Source organism: Camelus dromedarius, chromosome 20 (assembly GCF_036321535.1).
Source record: "Camelus dromedarius isolate mCamDro1 chromosome 20, mCamDro1.pat, whole genome shotgun sequence".
Classification (NCBI taxonomy): domain Eukaryota; kingdom Metazoa; phylum Chordata; class Mammalia; order Artiodactyla; family Camelidae; genus Camelus; species Camelus dromedarius.
In genome coordinates this window covers 7,555,008-7,577,146 of record NC_087455.1, presented here as the reverse complement: position 1 = coordinate 7,577,146, position 22,139 = coordinate 7,555,008, and the positions used below count along the sequence as shown (strand labels likewise).

At 48.2% G+C, this 22,139-nt stretch overlaps 1 protein-coding gene across 1 annotated transcript in view; it reads right to left on the bottom strand.

Annotated features, from left to right (window-relative positions):
* Positions 1 to 19,302, bottom strand: part of KCNQ3 (potassium voltage-gated channel subfamily Q member 3) — a 247,626-nt gene extending 228,324 nt beyond the window's left edge. Inside the window, exon 1 of the mRNA XM_010988795.3 lies at positions 18,738 to 19,302. Within this exon, the coding sequence (XP_010987097.3) occupies positions 18,738 to 19,123 (386 nt within the window). The 5' untranslated portion in view covers positions 19,124 to 19,302. The remainder of the gene's footprint in view (positions 1 to 18,737) is intronic.
* Between the last annotated feature and the right edge of the window lie 2,837 nt (positions 19,303 to 22,139).

Genomic DNA, 22,139 nt, shown 5'->3' with positions numbered 1-22,139 from the left:
TGAAAAATTAGTGAAACCATGACTATAAGTAACTCTAATACAAACAGAATGAGCAGGAAGCGATCATAATAAAGATACTTTTTTAAAAAGATGCTACAAGTTTCTGGGAGAAGGATATGGAGAAGATACAGAAGCAGAAGAGAGAAGAGAGAAAGTGGGGAGGAGGAAGGACCACCAGGGGTGGGAGGAGCGTGAGGACAGGGGAGGTGACAAGGGACCAGGAGGGAAGAGACTAAAGAAACAGAGCGGAGACAGCAGGAGAATAGAGAAGGAGAAAAAAGAACATACACCATAAGGGATCTGAGCGAGAACAGGAAATCAATACAAGTGCCTAAAGTTGGTTCATCAAAGGACAGCAGCACATGATAGAGAGATGTGGCGAGAAGCTGGGAGCCCTGAGAAGGGGCAGAAAGAGAAGGCTTTGCCTCCAGAGGTGGGGGTACGGACAGCACAGGACGGTGCAGGGCTGTGGCTTTCCATTTCAGACCTGCGGGTACCACTGGAGGTTTGAATTACATGCATGTCTTCCTTTGATAAAAATAAAACTAATTGAAAACCTTTTGAAGGGATAGGAAAGGGAGTGCACGCCAGACACTGCCCTCAGCAACTTAAAAACACCACGAACCCCATAGGGCAAGCAAATCCTCCTTTTATTTTCCATTTAGCCGCACTTACTTCAAGCAGTTGTTGTCAGGATTCAAAGAGACAACGTAGGTGAAGCACCTGGAAAAGTGCCGAGTGGACTGTCAATGACTTCTGGTGAAATCCATCGTTAAAGATCTTGACAAGCACATGTCCCTTTTCTTGGGAACTTCTCTGTTCCCTGTTTTGCAGCAACTGTCATGCTCCCTTAGTGACCCACATGCTCCCTGGCTAGGAAAGGGGATCCAAAAGTGGGCACCCGGGTTCCTAACTTGAGAACCAAAGATGCAAGGGCCTCCCTCTCCAGGGGAGTAGAGGTGAAGCTGAGATGCTGTAGGTGACCACGGTTCCCACCAGGCGGGGAGAGTCTGCAGGGAGGAGTGCGGATGACAGCTTGTGTCTGGGCAGTCCTCCAGCCCCTCCCTGGCTCCAGGCGTTCTGGGCCCCAGGTAAAGCCCCCCTCCTCACTCGGTCCTGTTCTTGATCTCTCTTGGGGTCTGTGAGCCAACAAGCTCCCTAGGACTCCTCGGCTGGTTCAAATGGGGCTGCCTTCACTCGTCTCCAAAAGTGAGAAGATGATTCAAAAGCCAACAATATGTAGGTCTCTCCAGGGGAGTCCAAAAACAACTCGCTGTGCCCTGGGGCTCCCGATGTGGAAGGAGAAAGATGCAAAAAAAAAAAAAGGAGGACAGACTCAGGAGATTCTGCATTTGGAATGCTACTATTTCATAGCTAAGGAAGAACTCAGCAAAGCAATCTCTGGTCACAGCGAGCAAACTATACTTTGCATTTCTATCGTTCCAACCCACGATCTGTTGCCATTTGGATTTCATGGTCTAAAAATATCTTTCAAACTTCTAAGTATGTTGGCATGAGCTGGTGGACTCAAATTTTTAATCCATTTGCAAATGTTTTTACACAGCTCTTTTTTTCCTCTCAAATTCTATTTCTTGCTGAATCATTTCCATCATTCAGTTTGACATTTATTATGAGCAGGAAGGAAATAATCTTGTACACAAATGTCAACCTTGGCCCTGAAGGATGGGGAAGGGCTTCAGAGAAACTGAGAGAAAGAAGGGCCCCACTGGTTAGCAGGTGAAGTGTGTGGCCACCGGCACAGTGGGGAGAGTACAAGCTTTGGAGTTGGCATCTGGCTGTGTGACACTGAGCAAGATACTAGACTTCTCTGAGCATGTTTTTCTTTTTTAATTATAGTGTGGGGACAACACAATTCAGTTTAGCAGAGATGCCCCAGAGACTTGACAGGTTAGAATGCCATATGCATTCTGGTCTCCAAGGCCAAGGAGAATTATAGCTGCCACCCTGGAACAGCTAAGGACCACACATATCCTGAAATCCCATCCCTTCTGCACCTACCAGCAAAGTCGTCCTTACAAAACACAAGTTTGATCATGCCATGCCCTACTGGGCAACCCAGTGGCCTTGGGGACGACTAACGTGTTTACTGTGGTCTACACGGCCACATCCAATTCTCTACCCACACCACCCCAGCCTCTCCAACCACCTGCCTTTCAAGCTGCAAGCAGGTATTTCCACTCCACCTCACTTAGCTTTCCACTTCAGGCCCTGCAAAGTTGCCACGTCCTTCCCCTACCCGCCTCCTTCCTCCACCTTTCCAGCCCCAACAACTCATGTTGGCAAAACGACTGCAGGTGCTCCAGACATTACACCCTCACAGCACCCCACTACCCAGGAGAAGACACCCCTTCTGGTACTCTCTTCCAAATCCTCAGATCCACTGTCTCCTCCATTGGCTCTGATAGGGTGGTGTCCACTTTCCTGTATCCACTCCTGGGCCCAGAGGAGGCAGGCTGACTGGGTAATTCCAAACAGGGCCAACCTCTAAAGTTGGGCATGGAGTTACTCTTAACCAAACAACATGGTTAAGAACAGGGTGGGATAAAGTCCCCACAGGGAAATCACGGAATGGTGGGAGAAACAGGGGCTTCACATGAGAGGCAGATCATCAGTGGGCAACGCCAATTTTCACTGGCGAAGCAGGCGCAGGGCCAGAATCACAGAAGGTCAGAGCCCGTGAAGGCCTTTAAGTTTTACAAATGGGAAAATTAACATGGGCTCAAGACTCACCCAAGTTTACTCCAAGGCCACCGCCAGGTGTCCAGACCTCCACCCCAATGTGCTTTCCACTGAATTAAGACCGTGTCCCCCGCCCCCAGGAAAATGTCTTCACTATTCAACCCATTTCATGCTCAGCCCTTCCAGCCACAGGCTTCACAATGGAAGGTGAGGGATGGTTTACGAATATGAAGTCTGAGGACCACTGGGCTCAGAGGGGCTGACTTCACAGCATCTCCCACAGGCAAAGGCCCATGAGGCGGGTGCAGAGCAGACGACAGGCTATAAGCTGAAGAAGACAGAACTGGCAAGGTCTTTCTCCTTCAAGAGCAGCCTCACACCCCAACCTTCCCTCCATCCTTAATCACCTTCCTCTGGTCTCTGCCCCTCCGTGGGCAGCTGGAACAGGGAAGCAGGTGGAGGGAGAAAGGCAGAGTTGCACGGGGTATAAAGGGTGGAAGTTCTTTCAGAGAGGGATGGAATTCAACCCTTGCACAAGGCTGGACCAGAACAGGTCAATTCTCTTCGATCTGTGTGTTGGCATCTCTGGGCACAGACAAGCACTGACTTAAAACCTGGACTAGAATCCACACAACAGACTCTGGCTAAATTCTGCTCGTCGGCTGGGATGGTTGGAAGGACATGGGAGCAGAGCTGACCTGGCCCAGCTAAGCACAGAACCTTCACCGCAGGCCAAGTTCCTGGCGTGCTCACGGGGTCCCCCCGGCAGGCAGTCGCGCTCAGCTTTCCAACCGCCGCGCTCAATGGCCGTGCTTCAGATGTGGGTTTTGTTTGGAACTCAGCTTGGACGCCGCAAGGCCGAGGGGATTAGTTAACAGTGTTGGTTCAACACAGACCTCGTGCCCAGCATCACGCCTGGCACTGCCGATGAAAGGAAAACAAATCATGCGTGGCTCTTGCCTGCAGTGGAACCACGATCTGGTTGGGATGCTCATCACAAACCCTGCCAAGGCAGGAGGAATGGGGGTGCCAGATCCTTAGGAGCTCAAGGAGAAAGGCCCAGGAAAAAAAAGTGGGAGTGGAAGCATGGCTTGTACTCAGGTTCATGCAAGTTCCCGTCCAGCTGTGTGCCACTGGGCAAGTCACCTAACCTCTCTGAGCCTCCACTTCCTAATGTCCATCCCAGGTCATAGAGAAATTCAAATCATGAGCTGTGGCCGGAATGCTATATAAATAACAGAAGCTTCCGTTTTACAATGCTTACTCTGTGTCAGTGCTGCTCCAAGTGCTTTCTCTAAGTTAACTCACTCTATTCTCTGAATTCTCTAAGGAAGGAAACATGAGCATCCCCATTTTGCAGATGAAGAAATGGAGGCCCAGAGGAATCAGGGAACTTCCCAAAGTTATCCAGCTAGCAAGTGGTCATCTTAGTGCCCAATACTCACCCAGTCCTTCCGCCCCACCCCTTGCCAAGGAGCAGTGGATAATTGGCACCAAAGCAGCAGACACACACAGCTCTCGCTCTGTGCCCTGTGCGCTTCTCTGTGTTTTACCTTTATTGACTCATGTAATCCTCACAGCCACACCCTGAGGTAAGTACCATTAATATCCCCACTTTACAGATGAGAAAAATTGAGGTCCAAAGAAGTCAAGTGTAATTTGCCTGAGGTCACACAGCTGAGGTTTAGACCCCGAAAGCCTGGCGAAGGCTCCCTGCACCCACACACCTTCCCCATCTGAAACACAAGCCAGGCTTTCAACCACACACAACCTCGCCATCCAGCCGAGGTGCCCAGGCCCTGGAACAGTGAGCTCAGATGCCTAGAGAGGGCCTGCATCCCAATAATATCCCAGTAAGAAGGGCACTGCTCTGCTGTTTCCAACGTCAGCATTTCCCAGCGCTATTTTTTTTTCCAGTTGGAGGCAACAAGGTCCCTAATTTAATTTGTTCCATGCAGTGACACTAATTAATGTTCCAAACTCTGGGACCTGGGGCCTGAGGGGTGAGTGTGTGAGAGTGTGTGAGAGTGACTGTGTGTGTGTGTGTGTGTGTGTGTGTGTGTGTGTGTGTGTGTGTGTGTGTTCATGCACACGCATATAGGTGGTTTATATTTGGGTAACTTTCATTTTCCCCAACTTTTGAAATGATGTGTGCATTTTAACTGAGTCAAACAGTTTCAGCTCCAAAAGTAACTTAGGCTTCCTTGAAGTCATAAAAACACTGCACTAACCCCACAAGTGCAATAAATCCTCCAGCCTCCTACCTAGGTGTGTTTGTACTGATTCATCACAGACAGTGTGAAAATGGGGAATCTGAGACCAAAGTATCAGCCACAGAGCCACGGCTTTGAGAGGCTAGTGGTTCTCAACTGAGGGTGCTACCACCTCCATTGGAACGTCTGGAAAAGCCTGGAAGTGGCTGGGTTATTCCAACCCTGGGGTTCTCAGAGCGTCTTGTGGTCAGGGCTCAGAATGCTAAAAAGCCTGCAAAACGTGTGACATTCCTGCCCAATGAGAAACAGTCCCATCTGTAATGCTAATAGCTTCTCCATCAAGAAACCCCGTAAAGTATCCAACTATCTAATTTTTCAGAGAAGAAAAGGCACAGAGACATGGGAGTTCCTTATCCTGGGCTGCATGGCAATTTCACAATTTAAAAGCCCTGACCTCACCTACTACACTTCCGACTTCATCCTCTCATCACCCTACTATCCAACCCCTCACAAAAGAGCCCCCAGAAGCAGCCGCTAGGAAATGCTCACACCTTACTCATCTGCTGCATTTTTCACTTCCAAGGCTTTGCCAAAGTTGTTCCTTCTGTCTTTGGCCTTAACCCTGACCTGGACACCACTGCATCCTTCTCTGAATGGATCAAAAGGCTGCCTCCTCCAGGAAGCCTGCCAGAGCCCTATCTCAGAACCAACCCACAGTAGTCTGTCTGCATTTTGACTTCCAGCCCTGTGTGCCCACCTGCCTTTGTATGAGAGTCGTTTGTTACCATCAATAGCAGGGAGTCAGCTGTTTCATAGCCATGATGCCATTCTATGGTCAACAGCGGGCTGGCAGGGGCGGTCACAGTCTTTCGTTTTACCGATGAAGCACTGGAGGCTCAGAAAGGTGAAGCATTTAACCTTGGAGGTCAGCCATTCCTCCACCTTCCTCCTCCTAACGGAACCTCATTTTGTCTGGCAGGCAATGTGTCAGAAAGAGGATCAGGGTGGGTCTAAGTCAATCATGGTAGTCCTCCTGGCTTTCACTTCACTGGTCCAAGGTAGGGGAGCAGGTGACCCAAGTTTGGTCAATGACACGTAAGGGAAAACGTATTGCCCCCTCGTATGGTGCCCCAGGAAGTGGTCAGAAGAGCTTGGCTCCACTGGCCCACCCAGATGATGGCACTGAAAGCTGACGTGATGTGAACACCGTTTGCTGGGGAAATCATCATTTCATAAGCATCACTTAATGAAATGAGGGCAAATGAAACAGAGAAAGCTAGATTAGACTTGAAACTAGATGACCTGGGTCCAAATCTCAGCTCTTAACTATGAGACACAGAAGACAGAATTTCATCTGCCTGAGGTGGAGTTTCCACGTCAATGTAATTGGTTGGAGGACTTTTTATAAAAGCAAGGCCTCAGTTCACAAAGTCCGCCAATTAATCTTTTTAAAATAGACTTTGTTTTTTAGAACAGTTTTCAATTTACAGAAGAACTGTGAGTGTAGTATGGTGAGTTCCCAAATAGCCTGCACTCAGTTTCCCCCGTTAGTGACATCTTAGGCTAGTGCGGTACGTCTGTTGTAACTAATGAACTGACACTGACACATTCTTATTAACTAAAGTCCATACTGTATTTAGACTTCCTTAGTTTTCACTCATTGTCCTTTTTCTCTTCCAGGATCCCATCCAGGACCCCTCATCTCATTCGGCTGTCCCATTCCTCTAACCCCCTCTCGGCTGTGACAGTTTCTCAATCTTTCCTTGTTCTCGGTGACCCTGGCAGTTTTGAGGCTTACTGATCAGGTACTTTGTAGCTAGACAAGTGCTATCGCAGCATCTCTGCTCCTCGGGAAGCTGGAGTCAGGCAGCAGAACTCTTTTCTTTATAGCCCTCTTTTCCCCTTTCAGTGTAAACTCCTTTCTTTCACCACAGTAACAGTCAGAACTCACACCTGCTAACAGAACTTCATCATGTTCAGAGCCTAACTGTAAGGGAGAAATTATGATATTAACTTCAACATCACTCTCATTGGCTGACATCATTTGATCTCAGCAGGACTTTGAAAGAATGGAGAAGGATCAGCCATTTATCAGATCCTGACCATGAGCCAATATAAGGCTTTGGACTGTATTGCAGACACGTCACTAAATCTTCAGAATAGCCATGGAAATAAGCACGCTCCATGTTACAGGGAGGAAACGGGTTTAGACTGGTTAAGTGCTTCACCCAGGATTACTCAGCTAAAACACAGCATGGCCAGGACTCCAAGCCAGGTCTTATCTGTATCTATTTCTGCACACTTCCTGGGTCTGACATTGTGTGCATCTACCCAAGACTAAGTATCTGGTGGGCCAGCTGCTGCATGAGGCCCTGGACTGCAAAGAATGAAATGAGTATCTGCACATATGAGAAGTCCAGCTAAAAAACAAGTCTTCAGCCTCTTTAAATAGCTCAACTCAGGGTTCAGCCAATCTAGGGTCTGTGACTCCACTCTCCCTCGTACAAATTTCAGTACCTTTCTTTTCATGGGAGAATAAATCAGACTTCTGACTTCTAAATGTGACACAGTCATGGGTAGGGTTGTACATTAGAAAATGAAGGAAGAAATGGTCTTTAACCCTGTGTGTGATGAAATCTGTTTCTTGTTGATGGAAATTTGCCCTGATTCATTTAAACAATGTTGACAATTTTACTTGAGCCACATCTTGGCTCAGTATATCCAGCTGTTAAAGTGAGTGTCACTTTTGCAATTTTTATTTATCTACTTGACCACGGACAGAAAGGGCAGAGATTAATTTATCCATCCCTGTATCCCCTGCTCCTAGTCTAAGACCTGGCATCCTGAAATTAGTGTCTGCTGAACGATGAGTCAGAATACCTTGAGTCTGATGAGCAAATAGATATTTGGAGGCAAATGTGTTCAAACATAAAGGATTAAGATCTTCTTATAATATTTCTTCTCAGCCAGATGTAGAATTCAAGAAGAAATCTCAACATTCTTCTTCACATTCCAGAATCCTGAAGGTAGAAGTTAATTGCTTTCCCAGGAAACCAGAAACAAGGCAAACGGCAGAAATTACAGCACCACACCTCATAACCGAGATCCTGCCACTTTCTCAACGAAGGATGTGTCTGGAAGAGCAATTGGAATATCTATTTTAATCTTGTTTTGAAAATGCTAATGTTTCTCACATTATAAATTAGTAAGAGTCTTCATTCTTTGAAAGTACCACTCAGAATTATAGTGTCAGCAGGACTAAAGTTCTCCACGCTTATTTAAAACAACTCCCCTGTTTTATTCGGTGAGAATTACTAACATGAGAACACACCATAATTTCAACACGGATACGGCTCCTTTCCCCACAGGCTGATGCAGACCACGGCCTGGTTTCGTGGTGCTTTGGAGAACTCTACAATCCTGCTCAGAGTAAGAGCTCAAAAAGCTTCACTACCACTGGATACCAGGCACTGAATCAACATATTTACAAACACTTTAAATCCACCTTTTTTCCCTGAATGACTTTCTTAAATGAAAAATTAATGAGGGGGAAGAAACACTACAGAAGTACCATGACCCTTAGGCCACAAGACTTCCTTTACTTAAGAACCACCGAGAAAAGAAACAAAAACACAGAAACACTTGTGAACCTCAAGTTCCAATATTTTCTTCACCTAAGAACTAGATGCGGGGAGGGTATAGCTCAAGTGGTAGAGCGCATGCTTAGCACGCATGAGGGCCTGGGTTCAATCCCCAGTACCTCCTCCCAGAACAAACAAATAAATCTAATTACCTCCCCCTACCAAAAAAAAATAAAAATTTAAAAAACTTAAAAAAAAAACAGAACTAGATGGAGGTGGGGGTAGGTATAGCTCAGCGGGAGAGCACATGCTTAGCATGTACAGGGTCCTGGGTTCAATCCCCAGTACCTCCATTTAAAAAATAAATAAATAAATAAATAAACAAACAAACAAACATAATTACCTCCCCCCTCCAAAAAAAAAATACATAAATAAATACATGAAATGAGTACCACTTAAAAAAAAAATAGACAATGTAGAGAAGTGGCTGTCAGCGCCCCTCCCCCATCCCTCCTCAGTACCCACTCCCAGCACCTGCCAAAGGTGGCCTTCTGCAAAAGAACAGCTTTGGCATACGGCCCCATTTTTACCTAAGGGGTATTTCTGAGAGGCAGTATCCCCAGGATCAGCCCTGAGCTAATGATGGATAGAGTCTGAGGATACTTCTGCACTGTTCTGCACTGCTTTCCAGGGTCCCCCAGGAGGACCAGCCTTAACTGCCCTCCACGGAAACCTCCTTGAGGATCCATGCATCCTTACAGTCTGCTTCCTCTTTCTTATTTTATTTCCCTACTTTCTCCAATTTTACTTATTTTTCCAATTTTTCTTGGCATCACCTCCTAAATCATGCATTCTCAATAGAGATGGCATTGCCTCCAAGTGGGCACAACTGGTTCTTGGAGGGTGGGGTTGGGGGAAAAAATGTTACTCTTTTTATATCTCAAGCCTAGACACACATACAGTACATAAAGAGATACACAGTATGCCTGTTGATATTAAAATGTCAGAGGTGGGGGCAATCAGGGGGGAAAAAAGTCTAAAAAGAGTCCTCAAAAGGGACGTAATGGAAACAAGATTGCACAGCCCTGCGTTCAATAAACTGCTTGCACTGAGCGCTGGGCCGCAGGGAGCTTCTGGAGGGACACAAACTAAGATGTAGCGTTAGCCTCTGCTGAGCACATCCATGAATTCACTCATTTAATCTTTTCTTTAATTCCCTGTAAGGCAGGGAATACTAGGGCCATTGATCAGATGGAGACACTGGAGCTATGCGAAGTGCAATGACTTGCTAGCCCAGCAGGACTCAGGGTGAGAGCTTCGGTCTCCTGGGGCCAGGCTCTCAGCTGTACCTAGAAAAGCCATCAAGCGTGTTCAGCCCAACGTGGGAAATAACTCTATGAATGTCAATGACTGCTGTTTAATGAAAATAGATCAGGCTTCCACGAATGGACTAGATGATGGTGCTGCCCCACAGGTGACATGGCAACAACTCAAGCGTGTAAAAACTTTAGCTATCATTAATATGATGGTTTCTGAAGCCCCAACCCAATGTCGGGCTCAAGGAAGATCAGAGTATTTTCTATGACTCTTGGTAGAGGGCTGGCTTTGGGGGGTTGGGGTGGAGAAAAGGGGACCTAGGCACTGGAAATTTCAACAGGAATAGAAATGCTTCTTGCAAGAGACCATCTGGCACCTATGGATGAATGTCTGATCACCCTGCACTTGGTTTTACTTTTTCTTCTGTTCGTTTGATCTAGATCCCAAGACAGTGATACCCAAAGAAACCACACCTTAGGGCAGACTGCCCACCCCACTGGTACGCAGCCCTTGGAGGACCACCAGGGACGGCGATGTGGCTGAATGGAGGCCAGCCTGGGAAGAAGGTCTGAGTTCAAGCCCTCCCTCCATCAGCAGAGTAACCTTAGGCAAGTTTCTCACCACCCCGAAACTCAGTTTCCTCTTCTCTATACAGTTCTGATAACCTCTGATTTTTGTAATGTGCCAAGTGCCTGTTCTCTAGGTTCATAAATCCCATAAACTGCTGTTAAGTAATATCTGCTGATTAGTTTGATTAGACTTGCTGAATTCTAATGTTTCCATCTCTGGACTGACCGCACTAGGTGCAGAAGCATCCAAAACTGATAAATGTGCGATGCGACTGAGCAGAAGCTGGCCTTTTAGGAACGGACAGGATTCTGGAGATAACATAGTGTGATAGTGTTGAGTGATTTCCCATTAGTGCAGATGACCTGGACTGGATGAGCACAGGCCCCTGGCTCAGTATTTTTAGGTCATGTTGGGTAATATTTCACCCCATCCCCTCCGCCAAGAGACATCTATCAAGATGGAGATGAACTTGTACTGCTATGGCAGGTTTACAAAGAATCTGATGGCAAAGAAACTCTACGTACAGGCTGCTTGTTCCTCATATACAACACTGACTTAGGAAAGCCAGATTTGATGAATTTGTAAGAAGGGACCTGCTATAACAGCCACTGTTACTAATTCTTCTCAAGCAAGTGTCCTGGTAGAGTTGCCCAAGAAGGGATATGATACACTGAGAGATGATATAAAAATGTTGGTTATTATTGACATGCTGGTTTTATATGCCCCAACTTGACTGTCATGCTCTTGCGGGATCCGAACAATTTTACGTCTTTTAAGGAAGAGAGGATGGAGAGGAGGAAAAGGCGATCCCAGCCCTGTGGTCTTCAGCATGGAGAGAAGCCCATCTTAGGAGGCGCCCATGGACAGGACACCCCATGAGCCAACTGTGTATTTACTCCTATTCTTCGTAAACTACATGCAAGAAACAATCTTCTTCCCAAGTTATAACCCAATTTGTTCTCTCAAGAAAACATTTCAGGCAAACTCCTCTATCCCTTCTGTGGCAGAATAAAAAGCTCCATCCAACAGGGGTACAATTGGGATGGGGTTTGATTTGCATCCTAGGGCACCTGCAAACTAGGGGTGGCCTGGAACCTCAGTACTGACTGCAGTCTCCTTGGCAACAAACCTTTTTCTTTTCATTCCCCGAAAAGGTGATCATCTTAGGGCAGCCGGCATCCCTGTACACATCAGTGCTAAATTATAATGCTAGTGGGTTCCCGATTAAAATATGCAGTGATGATCAGGTGATGCAAGCCAGACAGAAATGTGGCAAATCTGTACGTGGGCAAATGCTCAAACCCAAAACCCAACAGTGGGACCTGTTTGCTCCTCCCACAACTTTCAGAAGATGCTACCTCAGAATGCCCCGCCCTCTGTAGCTTCCAAAGTGCTCCTGCACACACTGCCCCGTGAGATCCTTGCACCGATCCTACAGTGTGAGCATCTGCAGACAGTGGCATAAGGGAGGTGTTCAAATCACACAGTTAATGTAGCTCTTCAAACAGCTCATCCAGTGCATTTCCAACAAACCCACGGCTGTCTCGGGGACCCCACACCAGAACCACAGAGCAGTGTCTAAAAAGGGTTTTTATTCAGGCCACCTTTGATGATCTTTCCCTTGCTTTTCTGCCCACTGCTCTGTTGTTAAATAATGTCACAAATCTTGTTTTCATTCTGTCAAAACTTCAAAACCCAGGCAAAAAAAAAAGAAAAGAAAAAAGAAAGAAAGAAAAAGAGAGAGAGAGAGGGAGAGAAAGAGAGCAGAACCTTGATTCTTCAGAAAATACCGTAGGGTCACACTTGACTTATGAACCTTTTAAACATGAATGGAATCTTTTTTAATGAATACAGCCTGGAAAGGGGGAGCTTCCAAATCATGCAAAAATAGTGATTTAGTCTTCAGTTCCATTGAAGAGAGCCTTCTGTTCTCCAAGTAGGAGGGGAGACGAGTCAGCCATCAGACAATCAGCAGATTCCTTCATCTTCTCCCCGCCTGCTTACACCTCCTCTGGAAAAGCCTCCCCCAACACAGGAGACCTAACAGTGTCTTCCCCTTTCTGCAGGCCTGGCTCCCTCATCTGCATTCTATTACCACATTTGCTAGACTGTTTAAATGTGGTGGTTTCCAGTCTCTCTCTCTCCAAGGGGAAGGAATTACAGTTCATCTCCCTCAACGGCCTGGCACAAAGCTTGGCACTTGAGTCCGTATGTGTGGCCCTGAAATGAATGAGCTTAGCGTGCTCAGCTGCACCTTTCTAGTGCGTGTCTGTCATCACCTGGACAAAGCCCAAGGCGGAGAGGAACCCTGAGGGACTGTCTGTAGGGAATCCGCGAATCTAAGAAAGCCTGTTCAGTTCAGCCAATGGTTCTCAGCCTGGTTTCATGTTGGAATCACCTAAGGATGCTGCCTGGGACCCCAAAGAGCTAGGGTATCAATTTCTGGGGTAAGGCCCTCATCTGTATTCATGCATGTGCTCTGTGTTGTCTGTGTTTGGTCTTTAAAGTATTTTTAATTTTTTATTAATTTTTTTAAATTAGAAGAGTAACATAATCCACACGTATGTACTCCTCCCCTGGATATTCCCACTGTTGATATTTTTGCCACCTTTGCTTCCTTCTCTCTCTTCCTCTGTGTATACTGTGTACACATACGCACACATACACACTTAAGTCTGTGTGCCGAAGCATTTGAAAGTAAGTTGCAGATTTCATGACACTTCACCACTAAATAGTACCGCACGTATCTCTTAAAAAATAGAACTTTCACCTGCGTAACCACAATGCAATTATCATACTCCAGAAATTAAATCTGGATATAATAATGTCATCTAATACAGAGTCCATGTTCAAATTTTCTTAACTGTCCCTATAATATTATCCTTTATTGTTATTTATTTTTTTCAGTTCAGGGTCCAGTCAAGAATCATGAATTGCATTGGCTTGTTCGTGTTTTCTCTAGCTTTACTGACATACAATTGACACATGACATTGTATAAGTTTAAGGTGCACGAAGTGATGATTTAATATACATAGATTATGAAATGATAACCACGGAAGGTTCATCAACACATCCAACACCTCATGTGGTTGACCTTTTTTTTTTTTCTTTTTGGTGAGAATTTTTAGAATCTACCCTTTTAGAAACTTTCAGTTACACAACGGAGTTATTTTTAACTATAGTCACCATGCTGTACATCACATCCCCAGAACCTATTCATCTTATAACTGGAACTTTGTACCCTCTGACCATCTTCACCCATTTCCCGTACCCCCCCCCACCTCTGGCAATCACCAATCTGATCTCTGTTCCTGAGTTCAGTATTTTTAGGTTCCATATGTAAGTGAGATAATACAGTATTTGTCTGTTTCTGACTTACTTCTCTTAGCATAATGCCTTCAAGTCTCATCCATGTTGTTGCAAATAGCATGACTTCCTTCTTTTTTATGGCCGGAAAGTATTCCACTTGGGGTATGTACCACATTTTCTTTATTCATTTATCCATTCATAGATACTCAGGTGTTTCCATATCTTGTCTATTGTAAATACTACTGCAATGAACACGGGAGTGCAAACAGCTCTTCAAGATACTGACTGCATCTCCTTTGGATATATGCCCAGAAGTGGGGCTGCTGGATCATATGCTAGCTCTAGTTTTGATTTTGAGAGGAACCTTCATATTGTTTTTCCATAGTGGCTGCACCAGTTTCCATCCCCACCAACAGTACATAAGGGGTCCCTTTTCTCCACAGTCTCACCAACACTTGTTATTTCTTGTCTTTCTGATAATGCCATTCTGGCAGGTGTGAGGTGACATCTCACATGGTTCTGATTTGTATTTCCCTGGTGGCTAGTGACACCGAGCACCTTTTCATGCACTTGTTGGCCATTTGTATGTCTTCCTGGAAAAATGTCTACTCAGAGCCTTTGGCCATTTTTAAATCAGACTATCTGCTTTCTTGCTGTTGAGTTGTATGAATTCTTCATGTATTTTGGATATTAGCTCCCTATCAAATACATGGTTGCAAGTATTTTGTCCCCTTCCACAGTGGCCTTTTCATTTGGTTGATCACTTTTTTGCGATACAGAAATCTGATGTAGCCCCGCTTTTGGATTCTCAAGCATTGCATTTGGCTGTCACAGGTCTTCAGCCTCCTTTAACTTAAACACTTATCTTCATCTTCGTTTTTACAACACAGACCCTTTGGAAGAGACCATGCTGGATATTTTGGAGGATGGCCCACGATCTGACTCTGACTTTCTCTTCATGATTAGATTCAGGTCGCTTTAGGCACGACTGCAGGTGTGTTGTACACTTCCACTGAATCATTCAGGAGGAGGGGAGGGTCGGTCTGCCTCCTCATACGCAAGTTTGGTGGCTCTGGTTAGGGTGGAGTCAACCAGATTTCTCTTACAGTGCCTTCTTGCCTGGGGGAGTCACATATATATCAAAGTCAGAGAAGCCACACCACTCAAAGTGTGGTCTGCAGACCAGCAGCAATGGTCTCCCCTGGGAACTTCCCCAAATGAGTGTCAGTCTCTCTCTTTTACTCTTCTTGTGCCTTGTTTTCTGTAGAGGACAACTGTGACAAGGTGATAAGAGCACCACCTACTGGTTGGAGGACTCGCATGTGATCCCAGTTCTACCACTGAAGTAGCTTCAAGAGCCTGGGCAGATCACGAAACTTCTCAGCATCTGTTATTCATTTCTAAAAGAGAGACACTGGGCATCCTCCCTTCCAGCACGGATGGCCATTCAATGTGAGCACATTTCCTAGAAAGTGACAAAGTGGCACCTGTGGTCATTGCCATTCCCGGCACAGAGCATCCCTACTGCCGAGAGATCTGACATTGTGGGCTGTTGCTGCCAGCCCTTTACTTGATTTCATTCTGCTTGAGAGGTTTGAAAATGTCATTAAAAAAGAGAGCCAGTAAGAAGACAAGGAGTTCATAAAATGAAAAATCTAGTAAGATTATTAGAAAGGAGAGGGGGCATGGATTCTATGAGGGGTGCAAGAAGGCAGATGGAGTATGATTGAGAGGGGAAGCAAAAGAGAAAGAATATTTACTGAAATCTACAATGTGTTGCAGGAAGTAAAGGAGAGGACGTGACCACCGGTTGACCCATGTACTGGCTTCTCATCCCTCCAATGCCAGAAACGGACTTGCCCACTGGTCCCACAGTGGGAGACATTTTCAAAGACACAGCCTTGAATAAGTATGCGTTGTTGAGACCATCCTGATAATGTACGTTACTGAACCCTGTTAAGTGCTCTCTATAAACTTTTAAGATGATGGTGGACAAGGGCCTGACATCTACTTGTCTTGCTGCCCAAGACAAGCCTCATATATCAGTTCTCTGCTTCTTAAATCTGCCACCTATTAATCTGGAGTGATCTGCCTCTTTCTTCAATCTCTCCTTGCCCTCCATGTATTGTGGACCACTTTCAGATTTCACCTGGGGAACTCCTGAAGTTGCAAACCAACACAATGCAAGGTTTAGGTGTTTAATATCATCACCTCAATTAAATTTCACAATAACCCAGGGGTAGGCATTATTACAGCCATATCTGAAATAAAGAAACTAAAATCCAGGAACGTAGGGGAAATTACCCCAGGTCACACAGCAGGGAAATAGCAGAGTGGATGAAACCCAGGTCTGACTCCAAAGACTATATTTTCACCACTGAAGAAAGAATGATATAATACAAATCATCTCACACCTGTCAGAATAGCTATTATCAAAACAAAAACAAACAAAAAACCACAAGAGACAACAGGTGTTGGTGAGGATATGGAGAAATTGCAAGCCTTGCACACTGTTGGTACAGATGCAAAATGGTGCAGCTGGAAAACAGTATGGAGGTTCCTCAAAAATTAAAAATAGAACTACCATGTGATCCAGCAATCCCACTTTTGAATATTTCCCCCAAAATATTATAATTAGGATCTCAAAGAGATAGTAGCCCTTCCGTGTTCTGTGTTCACTAGAATACTATTCACATTAGCCAAGATATGGAAAATGTCCATCAACAGATGAATGGATAAAGAAAACGGAATACCATTCAGTCTTTAGAAGAAGGAAATTCTGCAGTACATAACATCAATGCCAAGTGAGCTAGGAAGAGGAGGCAGAGGCAGGACTAAGAGCCCTCTGTTACCGTGGGGAAGGGGCACCCAGGGATGCCTAGTGAAATACCCAGAGTCCCCGGTTGTTGGCAGAGGGTCAGAACTGGAATCCAGGCTCAGAAATAGAGGTGACCCACGGCATTCACACGTGAGCTCCAGAAACTGAGCCACGTGATCCTGGACAAGTGGTTCTATCTGTTTTAGTTTTCATATCCTCACTGATCAAATGTACGGAACAATTCCCACATCACAGAACCACAATGAGAATTAAATGAACTAAATGGTTTGCCTGTGGGAAAGTGCCTGGCTAAGTATTCAATTCTTCCTTCTTCCACAGTTTTACACTTTCCTGGATGCTCTCTGGGAAACTGAGATTATAGGTTTGGCATTCCCAAACCTGCTACTGGGTGATGGCATAATTCTAGAGAAGGATAAAACTGAGGCCTTGAGCTATCCTTTCCCCAGACTGGGCAAGGCTGGGCTGGAGTCCTGGCTGCTAAAGGTAGGAGGGGAAGAAAGAGGGAGCCCACAAATTCCAGTGGGACCTCAGGTTCGGAAGTCAGCCAATAGGTACTGAACACCATTTACGTGCAAAAGGACATGAGAGGCTGTGTGTGTTCGCGGGCACGCAAATGATCTGTATGCTTTTTTATTATCACATATTCCAGTATTATCTTCAGTTCAGTTTACCTGAATACAGTGCTAGAGTCAGAGATGAATATATTTTAATCCCTTTTCACCACCTGAAGAAAGCAAATGGAAGAGTAACAACGGATAACCCTTCTCTCCAGCCACCAACACCTGCAAATACACGCAGACATGGATGCCAAAGGGTGGACCACCCAAAACCCATGCTCCCTCCGGCTCGTTCCTTAGTTTCCAGCAGGCATGCTTTCCAGGCTTCAGTAACCTCTGATGAAACCTGTTGCCAAGCCTGAGGTTCTGTGCGGATGCCCCCACCTGGTGGCCAAATCTGGAAAAGCCTTTCCAGCCAAGGAAGATTGGCAGGTAGTGTAACACCACGGCTCCCTGAACTCTTTCCCACAGCATCAGCCATGGGTCAACTGGAGAAGGACAGAGAGGAATATCCACTGCTAAACGCACAAGAGGGGTAAAGGTCCTGGCCAATTCCCTGCTAAACCCCTGGTGATGGTACAGCCTCCTAAAAAGCAGCCATCAGGATGACTAAGCCACAAACAGGAGGCGAGGGGCACCTGGAAGTACCCTGCCAGCCCCCACCTCCCCTCCTGGGAGAGGAGCCACCACTGCCATTCTCTTCCTCTCCCCAGACACAGCAGGATTTTTTGTAGAGAGTGTCAGGTGCAGAAGGGAATACCAACTTCCTTCTAGCCACGCATTTACATCCTGTCAAGAAGGAGACTGTTTCTAAGGGAAGGGTGCCCAGGGGTGCCCAGCCAAAGCTAGACAAGGGGAAGCAGTTGAGGTTGAGGGGACATTAAGACCAAGTTATGGGGCTATTTTGGCCAAAACAAAACCCAGTCCTCACCTACTGGCACTGTTAAGCCCCTATTCCCTCAGTCTGGGCTTGCAGCCTGGGATTCATAATCAATCTCCCTCTATCCCTCTCTCTCATTAGTTCCCTAAAAAGAACCCCCAAACATTCATTTTGATCAGTCCAAGTCCCCAATGAGAGCAAACAACGTTTCTTCCCATATCAGAATGGAGCCCAAAGAAGGGCAGCACAAGCAAGCAACGGACACCCGCACTCATCCGCGCGCGCGCACACACACGCACACCCTGCTATGGGCAGTGTACCACTCCCATCCCCAACTCCAGGATGTATCATCTAAACTCAGCAGCGATGCAAGAGAAGGGACCCACCCCAAGCAGAAACACAGTGCGCATGGGAGGATCCGCTTTATCCCGTTCAATCTCCTCATTAATTGGAAAAACCACGTAATTCTTTTAAGCTTGAGTACTAACAACCGGAGAAGCTGCCATAAATGCGCACCCGCACGCACACAAACATGTCAATCCAATCTCCAAATCAACTGAGAAGCCACGCTCGGATCTTTGAAGCCCTGGTGTCCAACACCCAGGGAGGGGTTCACAGACACAGAGCCAGACACAGCAGAGGGCAGACTCGTCTTCAATTCAGAGGACGCGCGCCCCTGGACTTTGAAGCCCCAGAGACATCCTCAGCTCCCACCCCGAACCCCACCACGCGCCGCCTCCAAGGGGCGCCCCGAGCGGCCCGGTACTCACACGAGCGCGTGGTAGAGCAGCGCCCAGCCCCGCGGTCTCTCGAGGGCGTCGTAGATCAAAGTTTGGACGCGCCGGTACTTGGCGTTGTTCCTCTTGACTGGGCGGCTGAGGGGAGTCTTGGCCAGGAGCCCGATGCCCTGCGGGGTCCTCCGCAGCCCCTCGTCACGGCCGCCGCCCTCCAACAGCAGGGTCCCGTCTTTGTCAGCTCCGGCCCCGAGCGCCAAGGTGACTTGCTCCACGTCGCCTGGCGCCAGCCCCACTTTCCGCTCCTCGTCGCCGGCCGCCGCCGCGTCCCCTCCGGCCGGGTTAGCTGCCCCGCCGCCTCCGCCGCCCCCGTGGCCGCCGCCGCCGGCCGCCCCCGCCGCCTTGCGCGCCTTGAGCCCCATCTGCCTCGCCCCCGCCGGCCGCTTCGCCTTCTCCGCTGCTGCTCCGGGAAGAAGGGGCGCTCCGGGTGCGTGGACGAGGCGGCGGCGGCGGCTGCAAGCCCGGGAACTCCAATGCCATGATCCGCGCGCCCCTCCCCACCCCCCACCCCCAAAGCAGGCAAAGGCGGGGCCCCGGGGGGCAGGGGGCAGAGGTCACATCCCACGCAGGTCAGCCGCGGGACCCCGAGGAGCGCCGGCCGGGGGCTGCGGGGAGCGGGCGAGGGCGCGCGAGGCTGGCGCGGAAGCGCTAGGGCGCGCGGCGGCGGGAGCCTGGCACCGGCGCTCCGGGGCCGCGGCGGCGGCGGCGGCACCCGGGCCGGCGAGCCCGAGACAGCATCGCAGTTTATTTACAAGCCGGGTGCCAGCCGCCCTCCCTCCCGCCACACGCGCCGCCGCCGCCGCCTCCTCCCTCCTCCGCGCTCCCACCCGCGCCCCTCCCCGCCCGCTCCAGCCTCAGCCTCGCCACGGCAGCAGCGAGCGAGCGAGAGAGCGCGCCGCGGGCCGAGCGCACGCTGCCTCCCTCCCTCCTTCGCCGGGGTGGGGCCCCATTGTCCCGCCCCGTCGCGGCGGGAGGCCCGGGCGGCGCCTCGCCCCTCCCCGCCGCCCCCCGTCCCTGCGCGCCCCGCAGCCCGGGGATCGCCAGGGCCGCCGCCCGCGCTGCGGAGCGGCCGTGCGCGCTGCGGCCGCCGAGCTAGGCTCTGCGTGCTCTCCGTGCTCCCGTGGGCGTTAGGGCTTTCCCCGCGAGCCGCGCGGAGGGAGAAGAGAAAAGAGGAAGGGACTCGGAGGGGGGGGGGGGTTGTCTCTTTCTCTGCGTTCTCCTGGCCCCTGCATCTTTACGTTTTCTTGTCACCTCCCAGCCCGCCTTCTCAGCTTAGGAAGTAAAATCCAAGTTGCAGGTTTGGCCAAGGCCGAGCGCACCGCGAAGCCATCGGCTCGCTTACGGGGGTGATAGCAAAGCTCGTGGCTCCCTGTTTCCTGCGGTTCAGGGTTTCGGCCCCTGGTGGATAGATAATTCGGCCCTCGTCTCCCTGGCTCTTGAATAGCACCTCCACCAGCTAGGGTGAGCAGAGAGGCTGAAGAAACAGGACACGGGAAATTGGCTGCCCTCCTAACCTATGCTCTAGTCAAGTCATTCCCTCTCTTGCCTGAGTTTCTGTTCATGAGTTCAACCAATGACTAAACCCACGTGAGAGATGACGCTCTATGAACAGGGCATAGGGTCCCTGCGCTCAGAAAGCTGGCATTCTGGCAAGGTGGAAAGCGCTAACAGAAAGACAAACAGTATAAATTTCCAAGACTGGTAATTAAATGAGGAAAGAAAATAGCGTGCTGTACAAGAAGCGGGGAATCCTGGCCGGTCCTGAAAGGCCTCCTTGAGGAGGTGACATCTTGAGGTGAGATTTAAATGGTAAGCTGGAAAAACTAGGTAAACGTCCAGAAGAGCCTTTCAGGCAGCAGAACCGCCTCGGTTAGGCGAGGGGCAGAGGGGTGCGCCTGGTTAACTCTTTGGCAGAAGACAGTGAGGGTGTTGGCCTTTGAGCCTAACTTCACCCCTCACGCCCCGCCCCCATCTCCTCACCCCCGCCCGTACTTCTATTGTCGCCACCACCTTTGGAGAAACCCTTCATCCAGCTGCCCCGCGGTACCTGGTGCCTACTTTACTTTCCACTCTCCCCCTCTTGTCTCCTGGCTTGGCTGGAGGGGAGAGGCTGTGACTTAGGCCAAGCCAAGAATCTACCCCTGGTGTCTAGGCAAGGAGTGATCAGAAGGTCTGCGTGTTGAATGTGGCTCTGGATTTGCCTGGAGGAGTTGGCCAAGGAGAGTGAAAGAGAGAGAATGGCGAGGGGAACTGGAGGAGAGAGGGGATGGGGAAAGGGAGAGATGCTGGAGGAGGGGAGGAGGAGTCGGGGAGGAGAGGAGAGAAGAAAGTGGGAGCTTACGGGGTGGAGAAGGAGGAGGAGGACCTATGTGATTGACTGTCAGAGGGGAGAATCTCAAAAATCTGGGAACCAAGAAGGGTGGCGTTTCAGGAAGGGAGTTAAACCATAATACAAGGCTGAAATCCTTAAAATGGTGTTGCATTGGAACAAAAATTAACTGCTTGATGCAACAGAATAGTTTGCCCAGAAAGTGACTCCAATGTGAGAACTTAATATAAAAGAAGTCATGAAAACCCAATGGAGAAAAATTATTCCTTGTCAGTGGGCTCGGGACGGGTTTGGTGAAGATTACATGAACTGGCATATGGAAACGTGACTCCCTGCACGGTAGGACCTCCGTAAATGTTTATGAACAGATTAATGCTCAGCAATGAGTTGGAACTTGTGAGTAACCAGTCAGAGCAAACTCTGGGAATGAGGAAAACTGTGGAGAAAGGGAATCACCTGGATGAGGAAGGCTCCAAGTGAGAGCTGGGCACCTGAAGCCCACTCTCCAACATTTGTCAGTCCCCCAGCCCCTACACATGCATATATGTTCTGTCCCTGTCCAATCCAAACTACCTAGAACAATTCTGCCCTTCATATTGGAGCGTCTTTTCTAAAGTTACCCTTCCCCCTCAGTCCCTTCCTGTTTTATTTAGTCATTCCATTTATCACTGCCTAAAATGATCTTATTCGCATTTTGTTCACTATCTTTCTAAGCAAGTGCAGGGTCTCAGCTTCCTATCCCTGAAGCGTAGAATAACTCTCGCTATATAGTAAGCTCTCAGTACTTACTGACAGCATGAAAGAGTGATGAATAAGTGAACACAGAATGCCAAGACCCCAGAACAATGCCTGGCGGCTGATGAAGCATTTGCTATATGTTGGTGTTTGAGATTTTTGCTTTTGTCTTTTATTGTTGTGAAAGTCTTTAATCTTAGGAAATCTTAGTACTCTTGCAATGTCAGTAACATAGTGGCAAAAACATTCTGACAGTACTTAAAAAGCCTCACTAAATAAATAAAAGGACACTTACCAAGGACCACATAGAAAGA